The following is a 12,253-nucleotide window of genomic DNA, read 5'->3' as shown; positions in this document are numbered from 1 at the left end:
GTGAGCGCGTGGCAGGAATTTCAGCGAGCGAGAGGGGAGGGAGTCTCCAAGAGCGCGCGCTGCTGCCCCCGAACCGGTTCAGACCGGGCTCGGGGAGGTTTGGTTTGGTTTAGTTTGGATACCAACGCCTCTCGCTCATGCTACGTGTTGAAACGTTAAAAAAAAGAAACGGTTGAGAGAAGAATCCCCCACCCGAAGGAGGTGGGGAGCGAGTGCGTCTGCAAGAGCATCCTTGCTCTTTTGTGTAGCTCAGCCAGCGTTTTCTTACTGTCTTGACAACCACATAACAACAATACACTAAATATTCTTTTTTTTTGGAAAGGCACATGCCTGATATGGATAGCTTGTCGTCAGTCTGTACATTTGAGTCAATATACTATTATGTCCCAGACAAACGTTCGTAGTTTGTTTGATTTCTTTTGTGGTTTTAATGACAGATAAATCGGCTCTTTACATGATGCGTCAGGGATGCGGAACCTTTACTATTGTCATGCGAAATCAAACCACGATAAATGACCCACTTCGGCTTTGTTTACACCCAGAGAGGGAGGGGCAAGGGAAGGCTGAAAGAGCAGGCTGCTTTAGATGCAGACATTACTGAACCTGCAAGTAAATAAAGGGTTTTCAAAAAGCAGCCATCTCAATGAAATCTGTGCTAAATTCGCTTTGAAATATGATCTGTAACGTTCACAGAAATACCACGATGCAGTAAATCCTCCTTTCAACCTAAAGGAGTAGCTAACACCGTCCATCAATCTCCAGCGCCAAACATCTTAACCAATCAGCTTTCAAGAAATGTTTTCAGGGCGGATCATTTATGGTGTGATACTCGTTATTTATTTATTTTCTATCGAAACTGACAAAATACCAATGTTTATGAAACTACGACCTCCTATTTTCCCAAAGTGCTTTAATATGACGGGCAAATTAAATCAAATGTATCGCAAATACATTACTTCTACAAAATAAAGACTAGAAGACACCGGTGATGTGGGCGACGGAGATGTAAATTTCGTTGTGATGCAATCTTGAGTCGATGCTGCCACCCAGTGGTTATTATTGGTATAACATCAACATGCTTACAACTCTGACATATTGAATAAGCGTTGATTAGCATTCTTACGTAAAATATATAGCATAATAAATATAAATTTTGGATTTTTTTTGTTCATTCTTCTAAGTAAACGATAAACACTCCCATTTACAAAATATATTTAAATAAAAACTCAGCCCCTCCTCTGTCATCTCACATCTGTTTAATTTAATCTTTTAAACTTCATATTATAACAAACATATATTTAGGATGGCTAGAGTAGAACTTAAAATATGATATGCTAACGTAAAGTTTATGACCTTATTTTGAGTAATGGTGGACTGAACTAGTAACTGAGAGTGAGGGGATACTTAAGTCACAGTTCTAGTTTTGCATAGCAGTCTTATATGAGTAAAAAAAGACAAAATAGATTTTAGTCCGATTTAGAAATATAACATGCATTGTCTTAATATTCAGTTTGTTTTAATGAGGCTTGTGAGAGCTGTTAGAATGCATCTGAAATATCAATTTCATGATGCATAATTGTTTGGGTAGGATTAAAAAATACTGATATGTTTTATATGCTTCTTACTTAGTGTCTGTTCTTTGGCTTGCCCTCATTTCTTCTTTTTTTTTTTTTACTTTTGTGTGGCATCATGCTATTAGACAATGAAACGAAACACATTCATCAAATGAACTTTAAAACAGAGCAATTTATTAAATCATTCAAGAACAACGTTTCTAAAGTATACATATTCAACTCAACCCTTGAGATGTTAAACATTATTTGACCATTTCCGAGTCTGCACAAACATTTCACATTAAAGAGACTTCTGAAACCCTTCAAGCCTGCAAACTATTTCGGGTCAAGAATATGAATGCCACAAAGCAATGGAGATGTGAAATGGGTAATGACTAAATAGAGTCCAGATTTCTCTCCAGAGTTCTGATATTAGTAAACGTCTCACATGGGCATGCTTTGGTAACATTTTCACTCACGACAATCAATCATTGTGTAAACAATTCGGTGTTCATTTGAGCTTTAATTAACTTTTGACCCTTGTTATAAAACATAACAGTTGACCTAATTTAAAAACAAGTCTTCTATTATTCTGTAACTTTGCATCCCATTCTTCATAATGATTTACATATAATTGGCCCTTCCAGGCCTTTTGTTTAGTATAATACCATGTTTACCATCAGAATCTTCACTCAGCAGGACACAAATTTGTGCAAATTTAACAACTGTCTTCAGGAAAAATGCTTTCTTTATTTCATTAATTTTCTTTATTAGTTTAGGATTTTTGACATACACTACCATTCAAAAGTTTGGGATCAGAATGATTTTTTTTATGTTTTTTAAAGGAGTTTCTTATGCTCATCAAAACGGGAAAAATTTAATATTGTGAAATATTATTACTATGTAAAATAATGTTTTTCTATTTTAATATATATTAAAATCTAATTTATTCCTGTGATGCAAAGCTGAATTTTTAGCATGATTACTCCAGTCTTCAGTGTCACATGATCCTTCAGAAATCATTCTAATATTTGTTGGAAACTGCAGCTTAATATTTTTTTGGAACCTGTGATGCTTTCTTTCAGGAATGTTTGATAAATTAAAGTTAAAAAGAAGAGCATTTATTTTAAATAAATATCTTTTCTAACAATATACACTACCGTTCAAAACTTTGGGGTCAGTAAATTTGTATTCTTTCTTTTTCTGAAAAAAATTAAAACCTTTATTCAGCAAGGATGTGTTAAATTGATAGCAAAAGATTTAGATTTATATTTTGAATAAATGCTGTTCTTTATAACATTTTATTCATCAAAGAATCCTGAAAAAAGTAACGCACTTTCCAAAAAATAAAAAAATAATAATAAATATATATATATATATATATATATATATATATATATATATTTGTCAGCACAACTGTTGCCAACATTGATAATTCCAATAATAAATCAGCATATTACAGTTGAAGGAGTTCTTAAGGATCATGTGACACTTTATACTGAAGTAATGGCTAATGGAAATTCAGCTTTGCATCACAGAAATAAATGATATTTAAAGGATATTAAAATAGAAATAATTATTTTATATTTTAATACAAATTTTCAAGATTAGTTTTTTTTTATTGTATTTTTTATCAAATAAATTCAGCCTTGATGAGCATAAGAGACTTCTTTAAAAAAAATTACAAGTCTTACTGATCCCAAAATTTGAACAGTAGTGTATATTCATAAATATTATTGTGAGCACAATATAATTTTCTCCTAATCCTTAAGGTGCAGATGTTGTCAAGTATGCCCTTCTTTTTCTGCTGCTGCTGCATTTGTTACAGTACAGAGTCTGATATATAAACACTCACACTATCACTAAAACATGAAATCTCTGGCATGCATGAAGAGTTTAGACTGCATCTATTCAATAAAACACAACTAACACAGTCTACAAAAATAGAAGTGAGTAGCCATTACGATAATATATGTGCTCCAGTGAAGCCCACTGAACACACCTTCTTTTAAACACAGAATACTCACATTAATAAATAATAAGTAGTAATGGATTCATTGTATTGCAATGCATTCAAAACCAGGTAAATACGAACTGCAGCATAAAAGTGCATGAGTTCAGGGTTTAATTTAACACACCTAAACCAGCTCATCAAGGTCATTTGAAAACCACACACAGGTGTGTTAAAGCACAGGTATCCAGGAATATCGCCACCTGTATTTGCACATTACAATTTTTTCAGACAGCAAATGTATTTACAAATGAGAAGTTAATATGTTGATGTGTTATTATGTGAACAGTAATGGGATTTCATAATGCTTAGAAGTTATAAATTATAGCCTGCTGTGTTTTGAAACAATAAATTAAAAAGCCATCATTTTAAGTTTAAATAGTGTCCAATATTTATATGGCTCATATTTACAAATAAATGTTGCATTAAGGAGGCATTTTAAGAAAACAGATAATTGACATCGATAATATATATTTTTTAATTATTATTATTATTTCACAAGTCTCTTTTCTTGACTTGGAGAACAACAGGGTGCATGATGATGTTGTGACTGTCTGGCTGTTTCAGGACTGTTGTTGTGGTGCTGGCCTGCTGCACACTGCGAGTAATAGGCCCTACTCTCTTTCTCAACCTCAGAGACAAACGCTCTTCTCTTCTGGGCTGTATCTTCATGTCACCCACTCTCTGCTCCATTTTTCTACTTAAAACATTTACCCGAACACCTGGCTCCTGAGAGTTAACCTGAGCGACAGATGAGATGACTATCTGCTTTGAAGCCAGCTGTGGCATAAAGCCGCTCTTTAGCTCCATAGGCTTGCCCTTTTTACTAGACTGAACCACAGATGTTGACAGAATGGTAGATCTTTTAAGCCTAAAATCCTGAGTGGTATCAACTGCTGCATTTTGCTTAATGATCTGATTCTTTGTTATTGTTTTTGGCCCATGGTCTGACACTTGTGCCTTTGCGCTCATGTTTGCAATTTGTCTGCGAAGGCTCCCGTTGTTCTCCTGTGCTGAAACAATGCTGAGTGTTCTTTTTTTGGAGTTTCTACTGGCCGGTCTCATGGGACAGCTAAAAGCTACGTGTTTCTTTAAACTAGCATTGTATGTAAACTCTCTCCTACAATGAGGACATGCAAAAACGCCCAGGTCATCCTGAGCAAAGGCCTTTCTTCCCCCAGCAGGTCTGCCCCTTTGCACCAGCTGAGATTTCTTCTTATTCAGAATACTCATTTTTATCCTAACTGGCGATTCATGAAAGTTCAGTTTTCTTGGTTGGCTGACCTTTTGCGAGAAATTTTGCTTACCATTAACAATCCTTGCAGGTGATAACACCCCATTTTGTGCTTTTGCAAACCGCTTAAGTGGTATAGGGTTCTTTTTAGGAGTGTATCGCTTCTTGTCACTTGCATTAGCACAGGCTAAGATGTGCTTGTGCAGTTCAGGCATGTTGTCAAAGCTCTTACCACATTTGGTGCAACGAATGGCTGTGCTGAAGGTCTGAGGGATGTTATGGGTGGTGAAGTTAGTGGCCGATGCTGCCGTAGTTTCAGATGATGTCCGATTGTGGTATGGAAAAGGAGGCGGTTTGAAACTTGGGTAATGTTGGTTAATTCCTAATCGTACATCTGGACCTTTTGTTTTGACCCCTCCAGATGCCATGATTTTAATTGTTGTGAACAGTTCCTCAGAAGTGTTGTCCAAGGAATCATTGTCGACCTTTAAGGCTGTGTTGTCAGGTTCTTGCTTAATTTCTGTGACTGGAAGGCCTGGGTCAGCCATGTCGGTTTTGGGATTGTTATGGTTTTCAGGCCTTAACTTACCATGTACTGCTTCGGTGTGTGAGCTCTCTTGACCAGGATGGAGATCTCGCTGATGCTGTTCCAAGTTGCAGAGAAAAGCAAATTCCTTAGAACATGCTTTACAAACATAAATTTTACCAATGCCATGATAACTGGAACGGTGCTCCAGCAAACCTGTGTCACTCTCGAACAACTGCACACAAAATTCACATTTATAGGGCCACTCTTCTGAGTGCTCACCAACATGTTGACTAAGAATCTTCATGGACTGGAAGGGCTGTTCACAAACATTGCACATGAAGTTCTTGCAAAAAGGATGCAAGGGAGGTAACTCTTCTTCAACTTTGTTTTCCTGCTTAGAACAATCAGAGAACTCTACATTTTCCTGTCCATTCTCATTGCTGTCGGCTTCAACAGCACCGGTGGAAGCAGTGAGGGTCAGTTTACTATCTGTAGAGCTTGTTGACTGCTCTGTTGGGGCTGACTGTGTGGAGGTTTCAGGTAATAGGGTGGTGTCAGGACTGAGAGGTTGTGGCTCAGATGAGACATGAGGTTCTTGCTCTAATGCATCGACAGGAATTTTATCTGAGAGACATGGAAGGGAATTATGTTGGAGAGCTGGAAGAATATTTTCTGTAGATTGCACTGCAACTGTATACTCAATAACAACAGTGTTTGGAGGAAAAGCCAAGGACGTGACGTTGGACTGGTTCCCAGGCAGAGATGAAGAAAATATCTGTGCATCAGAAGCTAATACAGAGTCTACAACCAATGTTCTTTGAGCTAGTTCACATACAGCAGGATCAGCAACCCAGTGAGGGCTTTGTAAACTCAGTGAAGGGACTGCAGGTATAAGGGTTTCCAGACCTTCAGGAGCAGAGGAACCCCAGCCAGGGATTGTCACTTTCATATCACCCTGTGAAAGATGTACAGGATTATCCGCGCAGTCTCCTACAGACCCTGTGGGTGCTACATTTTCAGATACCACAAAGGCTGAATGAAGGGTTTGAATGTCCTGACTGGGTTCCACTGTGGGAGTCGATAGAAAGGAAACAAAAGTTGGAGATGAAGAAGGTGAACACTGAGGTGGTGGGACTGGGGTAACTGGATGGATACTGACTGGAGCGAGCAGTGAAGGGGTTGGATTGATTGAAGCAGGAGGAAGAGCCAACTCAAACAAAAACTTTTCAGGTTTTGGTGGACCTGCATCAGACACTGCCACAACTGCAAGATTTGCTATGTCAGTTACACTGAGGACACCTTCAGCAGCTGGAGCTTCAACGGAAGGAACATCTACCCCACCATACTCATTCATTAGCACCTTCTGAAGCATACTAGAGTTAGGTTTACTCTTCCTTAAAGCAGGCTGAGTGAGGTAGACTCCAGCTGAGTCACAGTCTGAACTCTTTCCACTAATACTTAAGTCCAGGATGGACTCTGCTAAAGCCTCGCTGTTCTCTCGATTAACCACAGAATTTGAGAGGTCCAGTGGCTGTTGATTGCAAGAGTTTCCGCCTGTTCTTGATACAGAGCAGTCCAATGGCAAGATCTGTTGCTGCATTGGAGCTCCATCAGAGCTATCTATGGGTGAATTCAAAGGCTCAGGTTCTTCATTGCCCAACCTGTGGCTCTCCAACTTTGACTTCTTTGCTTCTGTAGAATGTTGATCTTGCTTTTCTATATTCACATCAAGGGTTTGCTGTGGTGAGCTCGGAGGGGAGGTTGTCCTTCTCTTATATCTAGTTGTTGTTGCAGGTAAAACAGTCAGGGATAAGGGAGGACCCAGTTTTTGGCCATCAGCAATCAATGCAAATGCCAGTTTACTGCCATCCTGATTCTGAAGGATCTGCTTGAGTTTGGGAGACAGATGGACAGTTTTTTCCTCATTAAAGGCAACTGTCTCAATGCACTGAGGTAAATGAGCAGTGACCAGCGGAGCTCCAGACGTAGAGGACAGTGTCAAGCATGACAAGGAAGATGAGGAGGTACTCAAGATGGATTCAGACTCTAATTCTGTTTTTATTTGTGGGAGTAAAGGTGGTGTAGATGTCCTGCGTCTGGTTGAAGACTGCCCAGACAAGTCAGAGGTAAAACTACTGGTAATGGTTTCTAATTTAAGAGCTTGTGAAATCTGAGCTGGACTGATTAGAACAGCATTTAATCCGATCACAGCAGAGCCACCAGAGTTCATCTCAATCACCTCACAGTTACTTACAGCACTTGTCGAGACAATTTTCCCATCTATGTAAAAGCTGAGATTCTCTGAAATGTTACTGGAGATGTCAACCATGTACTCCCTTTCCTGATCAATGTCTTCTACACACTGTGAGGTAGCAGTATGGTTGTCTTGTGCCATCTCAACAAGCGGCTGTCCTTCAGGTTCTTGAATAATACTGACCTTTTTATAAACTGCTCTAGGAAGAAGATGGCGCTCATGGATCCTGCGCTGATGTCTCCTTAAACTAGTATGAGTCCTAAATGCTTTTTTGCAGTACTTGCAGACATGTGCGGCTTTGGCATCACTGTTTTTATCATCCTTTTGTTCACCATCAGCTGCATTAATGCACATGTTTGGGTCTGGGTTCTGTGATGCTGTTTTCAGAGGTTCAGCACTGCCATGCACATTCTGACTGGCAGTGCAAGGGGCATCTGTGAGATCATCCGTCTTCCTGTTTCTATTTTCATGTCTTTTCTCATGCCTCCGATGACTAAACAATGTACTGAAACTCCTTCTGCAGCGACTGCATTTAAAACGCTGTGTGTGGCAGGTTGAAAGGGCATGTGTTTGTATGTGACGCTGCAGGCCTTGACTAGTCGCAAACCTTCTCTCACAGCGAGGGCAGGGTAATTTACGCTGGGGTTTACTACCAGGTTCAAGGTCAACCTTAGTGTCATTTAAAGGCAACTCAGTTTCACTTGTCTGACAGGTTTGATTAGCTAGATTTTGGGACACAGTCTGTCTTCCGTTCTGTTTGTCTTTGCTGTCCATCTTCACACCTATTCCTCCTTCTATCCCCTTTTCTATCTCTTCCTCATCTGGCTCCGAGATGCTGAGAAGTGCAGTATCATCAGCGTGGGCATCTTGAACCTCAGGGTGCTGGAGAATAACCTCTGATAGCATACTAGGCCTCTCCTCTTCCATAACTGAAACATATGAACATGTCTGTGTCACAATGAAGAATTTTTATTTGCTGAAATAATAAATAAGTGTTGTAATATATCTACTATGTGTGCAATATTGTCCAACATATGTGAAATCAATTTCTAAATTAAAAAAATTAAGAATTTCTTCTGGGGTATGTAAAGGAGGCCCCTTGTTTGCTGAGGGGAAATAAATACAGTAATATTTCTTGACAGTTTCTATGATGTAATTATGCACTCAAAGACAACAATAACTTAAAATAGCAAAGCATAAAAATAACAAAGCATAAGTGAAATCTCTATTAATATTAAACAGTTTATTTATTAAAAGTTATGTTTGTGATCAAGATAATTAACTAATTGGGTGACAGAGTGCAGTTGGTGATTCATGGCATGCTGCAATGTCACTCTCATCTGACCTTTAAACTAAGCCAGGACAAACTCATACACATAAATGTAATCAAATTACTTCTTTTCATGTCTGAAAATGAGTAAACAAAGGTTAATTAATTAATATAAGGTTACGTTAATAAGGTTAAAATAAATAAGGTTCAATTACATTATATACAGTGTATATAGATATATATAATAATAAAAAAATACATCTCCCAAGAAAACTTACTCTGCCCTTCAACATAACCTTCAACATAAAATGATCAATAATGCAAAGATATTCATACAAAAGAAACTCATTTAAATTACTAATTTGGTAGGCTACACTTACATTTGGAAAACTGATGATCCTTGTAAAATGGTTGAGTTTAACCAAATTAAAATTAGCTAGGGGAAATTACTAAATGTCCACTGTCATCATGAGTTTACAATAGATGTCTCGATTTATGATTTGATTTGTGATCATGTTACTGGATCAAAAATGACATTTAAAACATCCATGTTTTTGAGTGGTGTCACAACCACACTGGAATAAACATTTGAAGATTAAGAACAAAAGAAAGTGAGCTCCTGCGGTTCATTTGCAGTCCACCTGTAACACTGTGGAGGTGTGGGTGGGGTCAGATAAACTTACCTAAGATAATAATAATAAATAATCTCATTTTACAGACGCCTCTTAGGGTCACAGGGCGTCCTAATGCTATAAACTGACAATTTATCAACATAATAGCAACAGAACCAGGCAGAGTCGTTGTCTGCGATGCTCAAGAAATAACGTAATGCAGCCATAACTGCCGCATTCCCGCTGTACATATGCGGGGAATCGATTTACCATGCAGCGGCTGTTTATAATGTCAGGCCTTTTTAGATTTATGCATGTGCGCAAATAATTACGCACTTATGCAACATAAGTACATGTTATCGTCGAATAGATTAAACTGCTTAAAATGGATATAATCGCGCAAACCTGTCTAGTGTACAGTCAGGGCGCACATGTTGCGGGTGTCTGACAGCTCTTTAAATAAAACAAACCCCGTTTGGCACTGTCGCTAAGCGCAGACGAGAAGGTCACAGGCAGAGAGACACACGCTTCATGCTAAAGTGCTTCGACATCCATTTAGTTAGTGCGCTTGTATATCGCTGGGGTTTGTACGGCGTTATTGCATGCACCAAAATAATAAAAATGCACACATGGTTATTCTCAGTGCTGACTCTCAGACAACATAAACAAGACTGACATCGCGAAGCTTCGGCGAGCCATTTCACGCCACATGATTTTGATTAGGTATGCCCTTTGGTCTCTGCATTAAATTGGCTATACCTGTGTATTGCTTACCAGCTTTGTTGTGACGCCTCGCTGCTTGAGTCTGGTGGGCACGCGCAGGACGCTCGCTACTGCAGACTGCACTGATGACAAGGCGCATGTGCGAGATATCATGCACCTGTATAGTTACATGAAATATTACACGTGAAGCACAAGGACAACAAATTACCGTTTTGCTTTAACTGCATGCACTTAAATATTTTCAGGGAGAATGTTTTATTTACTAGAGATCTAGAAACACTATTTTGTTTGGAATACTGTTGTTATAAGGTAACCTATTTTGTTAACATTTTCACTTATAAATGTGAATGCATGAAAACGAAACTTTTGTTTAAAAAATAGTGTTTATATTAGTCATATTCCGTAAAAGTGAAACAACAAATTCATCAATATTATACAGGTATTGAATAGATTGTGATTAATAAATATTATTAATGTTTTAAGCCAGTTGTCACCAACCATTTGATTGAAAAAAATGCATTACATTGCATTACTTTATTATTATTATTTTTCTGTTATTTTCGGGAGCTACTGGGGCAGTGACAAAGAAAAATACATCGCACACGACATCAACAGATGTAAGAGACGCTGAAGACAAGCGCAAAGAATATAAAATACTGTAACAGACAGAGAACAAGCGCACTGTTCACTGTGCTCGAAATATAGGACGAAAATGAGGGACTGCATTGAGAAAAGTTTTGATGCAATAATGGCATTTTCTTCTCTTATCTCAGTATAAAGAGCAGCTCTGCTTTGTTTACAGCGGTAACCAAGGTAACACTATATCGCAGCTGGTTCTTAAGCGCCACCTGCTGTCAGAGAGTGAATTTGCGTCCCATTCAAACTTGTTGCTTTTGTTTCATGTGTGTGTTATGTTGCCAAAAAAAGGGTCAGACCATTCTGACATATATATATATATATATATATATATATATATATATATATATATATATATATATATATATATATATATATATATTCATTAATATAATATACATATAATAAGTAATTAACATATAACAAGTAATTAAAATACCAAATAAAAAGCCTTAAATTGGAAGTACAAACTGGGATGTCTATTCCTATCAGTTCTTCAATATGTAGGTCTTGTCCTTTATAAAGGCCGAGGTCAGGGATCCTGGGCTTAGAAAGGTTGGTGACCACTATTTTAAGCATATAATTAATAGGCTATAATTTAACATTTAATATAGCCAGTTTGCTTGTTTGTATATAAATTTATATTGTTTCATTATTCTTTTATATAAACAGTAAACATGACTTAATTTATGCAAATGTATTCCAAACTATAGGCTACAACACCTACGATGTTTTCATCATCCAATGTGTCAAATGATAGCCTCATTGTCGAGAGTAGGCAATAGATCACTGCAGAAATGTTAATCATTTTGCAAACAATAAGGGATTTTTACTCTTGAACGTTCTCTGAAACACTAGTCTATTTTTTAGAACATTATTAAAGACCAGATAACACTGGAAGTTACTGGAAGAATGTTCATTCACAACCAGGGGTGCGTTTCTCCATTGCTAGCTAACGATGCTTTTAGGAAACGCACCCAGGACGTCAGTCAAAGTTCTAGAAAAATGTTCCCTGCTAGCTGATCTCTTACAATCTCGATTCCTAATTTAAATGTAAAGTTTTACGCTATATAAATATTTTATTCAAAGAGGAGCAAAGGAAAGGGGCACGGTGTTTTATTAACAGTATGTGTGTGTTCATGTTAATGTATAGACATTCTGAGAAATAACAACACTTTAATTCAATGGCGTAATGGTAAATATCAGCAATAATACGATGCAGTAGTCCAGTGACAAAACTCACTTTCTTGTAGTTAATACAAGTGACCACGAGAGGCCGCTGTGTCCCAATTTGTACTGATTTGAGATTCTGTGCTGAAAAAGTGATGCATTAATCGAGAGCTCCATAGCTTGGATATGCTCACTACAATATGTTTGAGAGGGTATTAGGAAACATATAATAGAAGCCAATGGATTATTCCTCAAACTGAGA

General features: G+C 37.7%; 1 protein-coding gene across 1 annotated transcript; it reads right to left on the bottom strand.

The window, feature by feature from the left end:
• Positions 1-3,640: 3,640 nt before the first annotated feature.
• Positions 3,641-8,578, bottom strand: LOC113078401 (PR domain zinc finger protein 2-like). Its single transcript, XM_026250733.1, has one exon. It carries the CDS (start codon positions 8,506-8,508, stop codon positions 4,060-4,062), a length of 4,449 nt encoding a protein of 1,482 aa, XP_026106518.1. The 5' UTR covers positions 8,509-8,578; the 3' UTR covers positions 3,641-4,059.
• Positions 8,579-12,253: the final 3,675 nt, after the last annotated feature.

Source organism: Carassius auratus, unplaced genomic scaffold (assembly GCF_003368295.1).
Source record: "Carassius auratus strain Wakin unplaced genomic scaffold, ASM336829v1 scaf_tig00025657, whole genome shotgun sequence".
Lineage (NCBI taxonomy): Eukaryota > Metazoa > Chordata > Actinopteri > Cypriniformes > Cyprinidae > Carassius > Carassius auratus.
The sequence above is the reverse complement of the archived record's forward strand: the minus strand, read 5'-3'. Positions and strand labels throughout refer to the sequence as shown.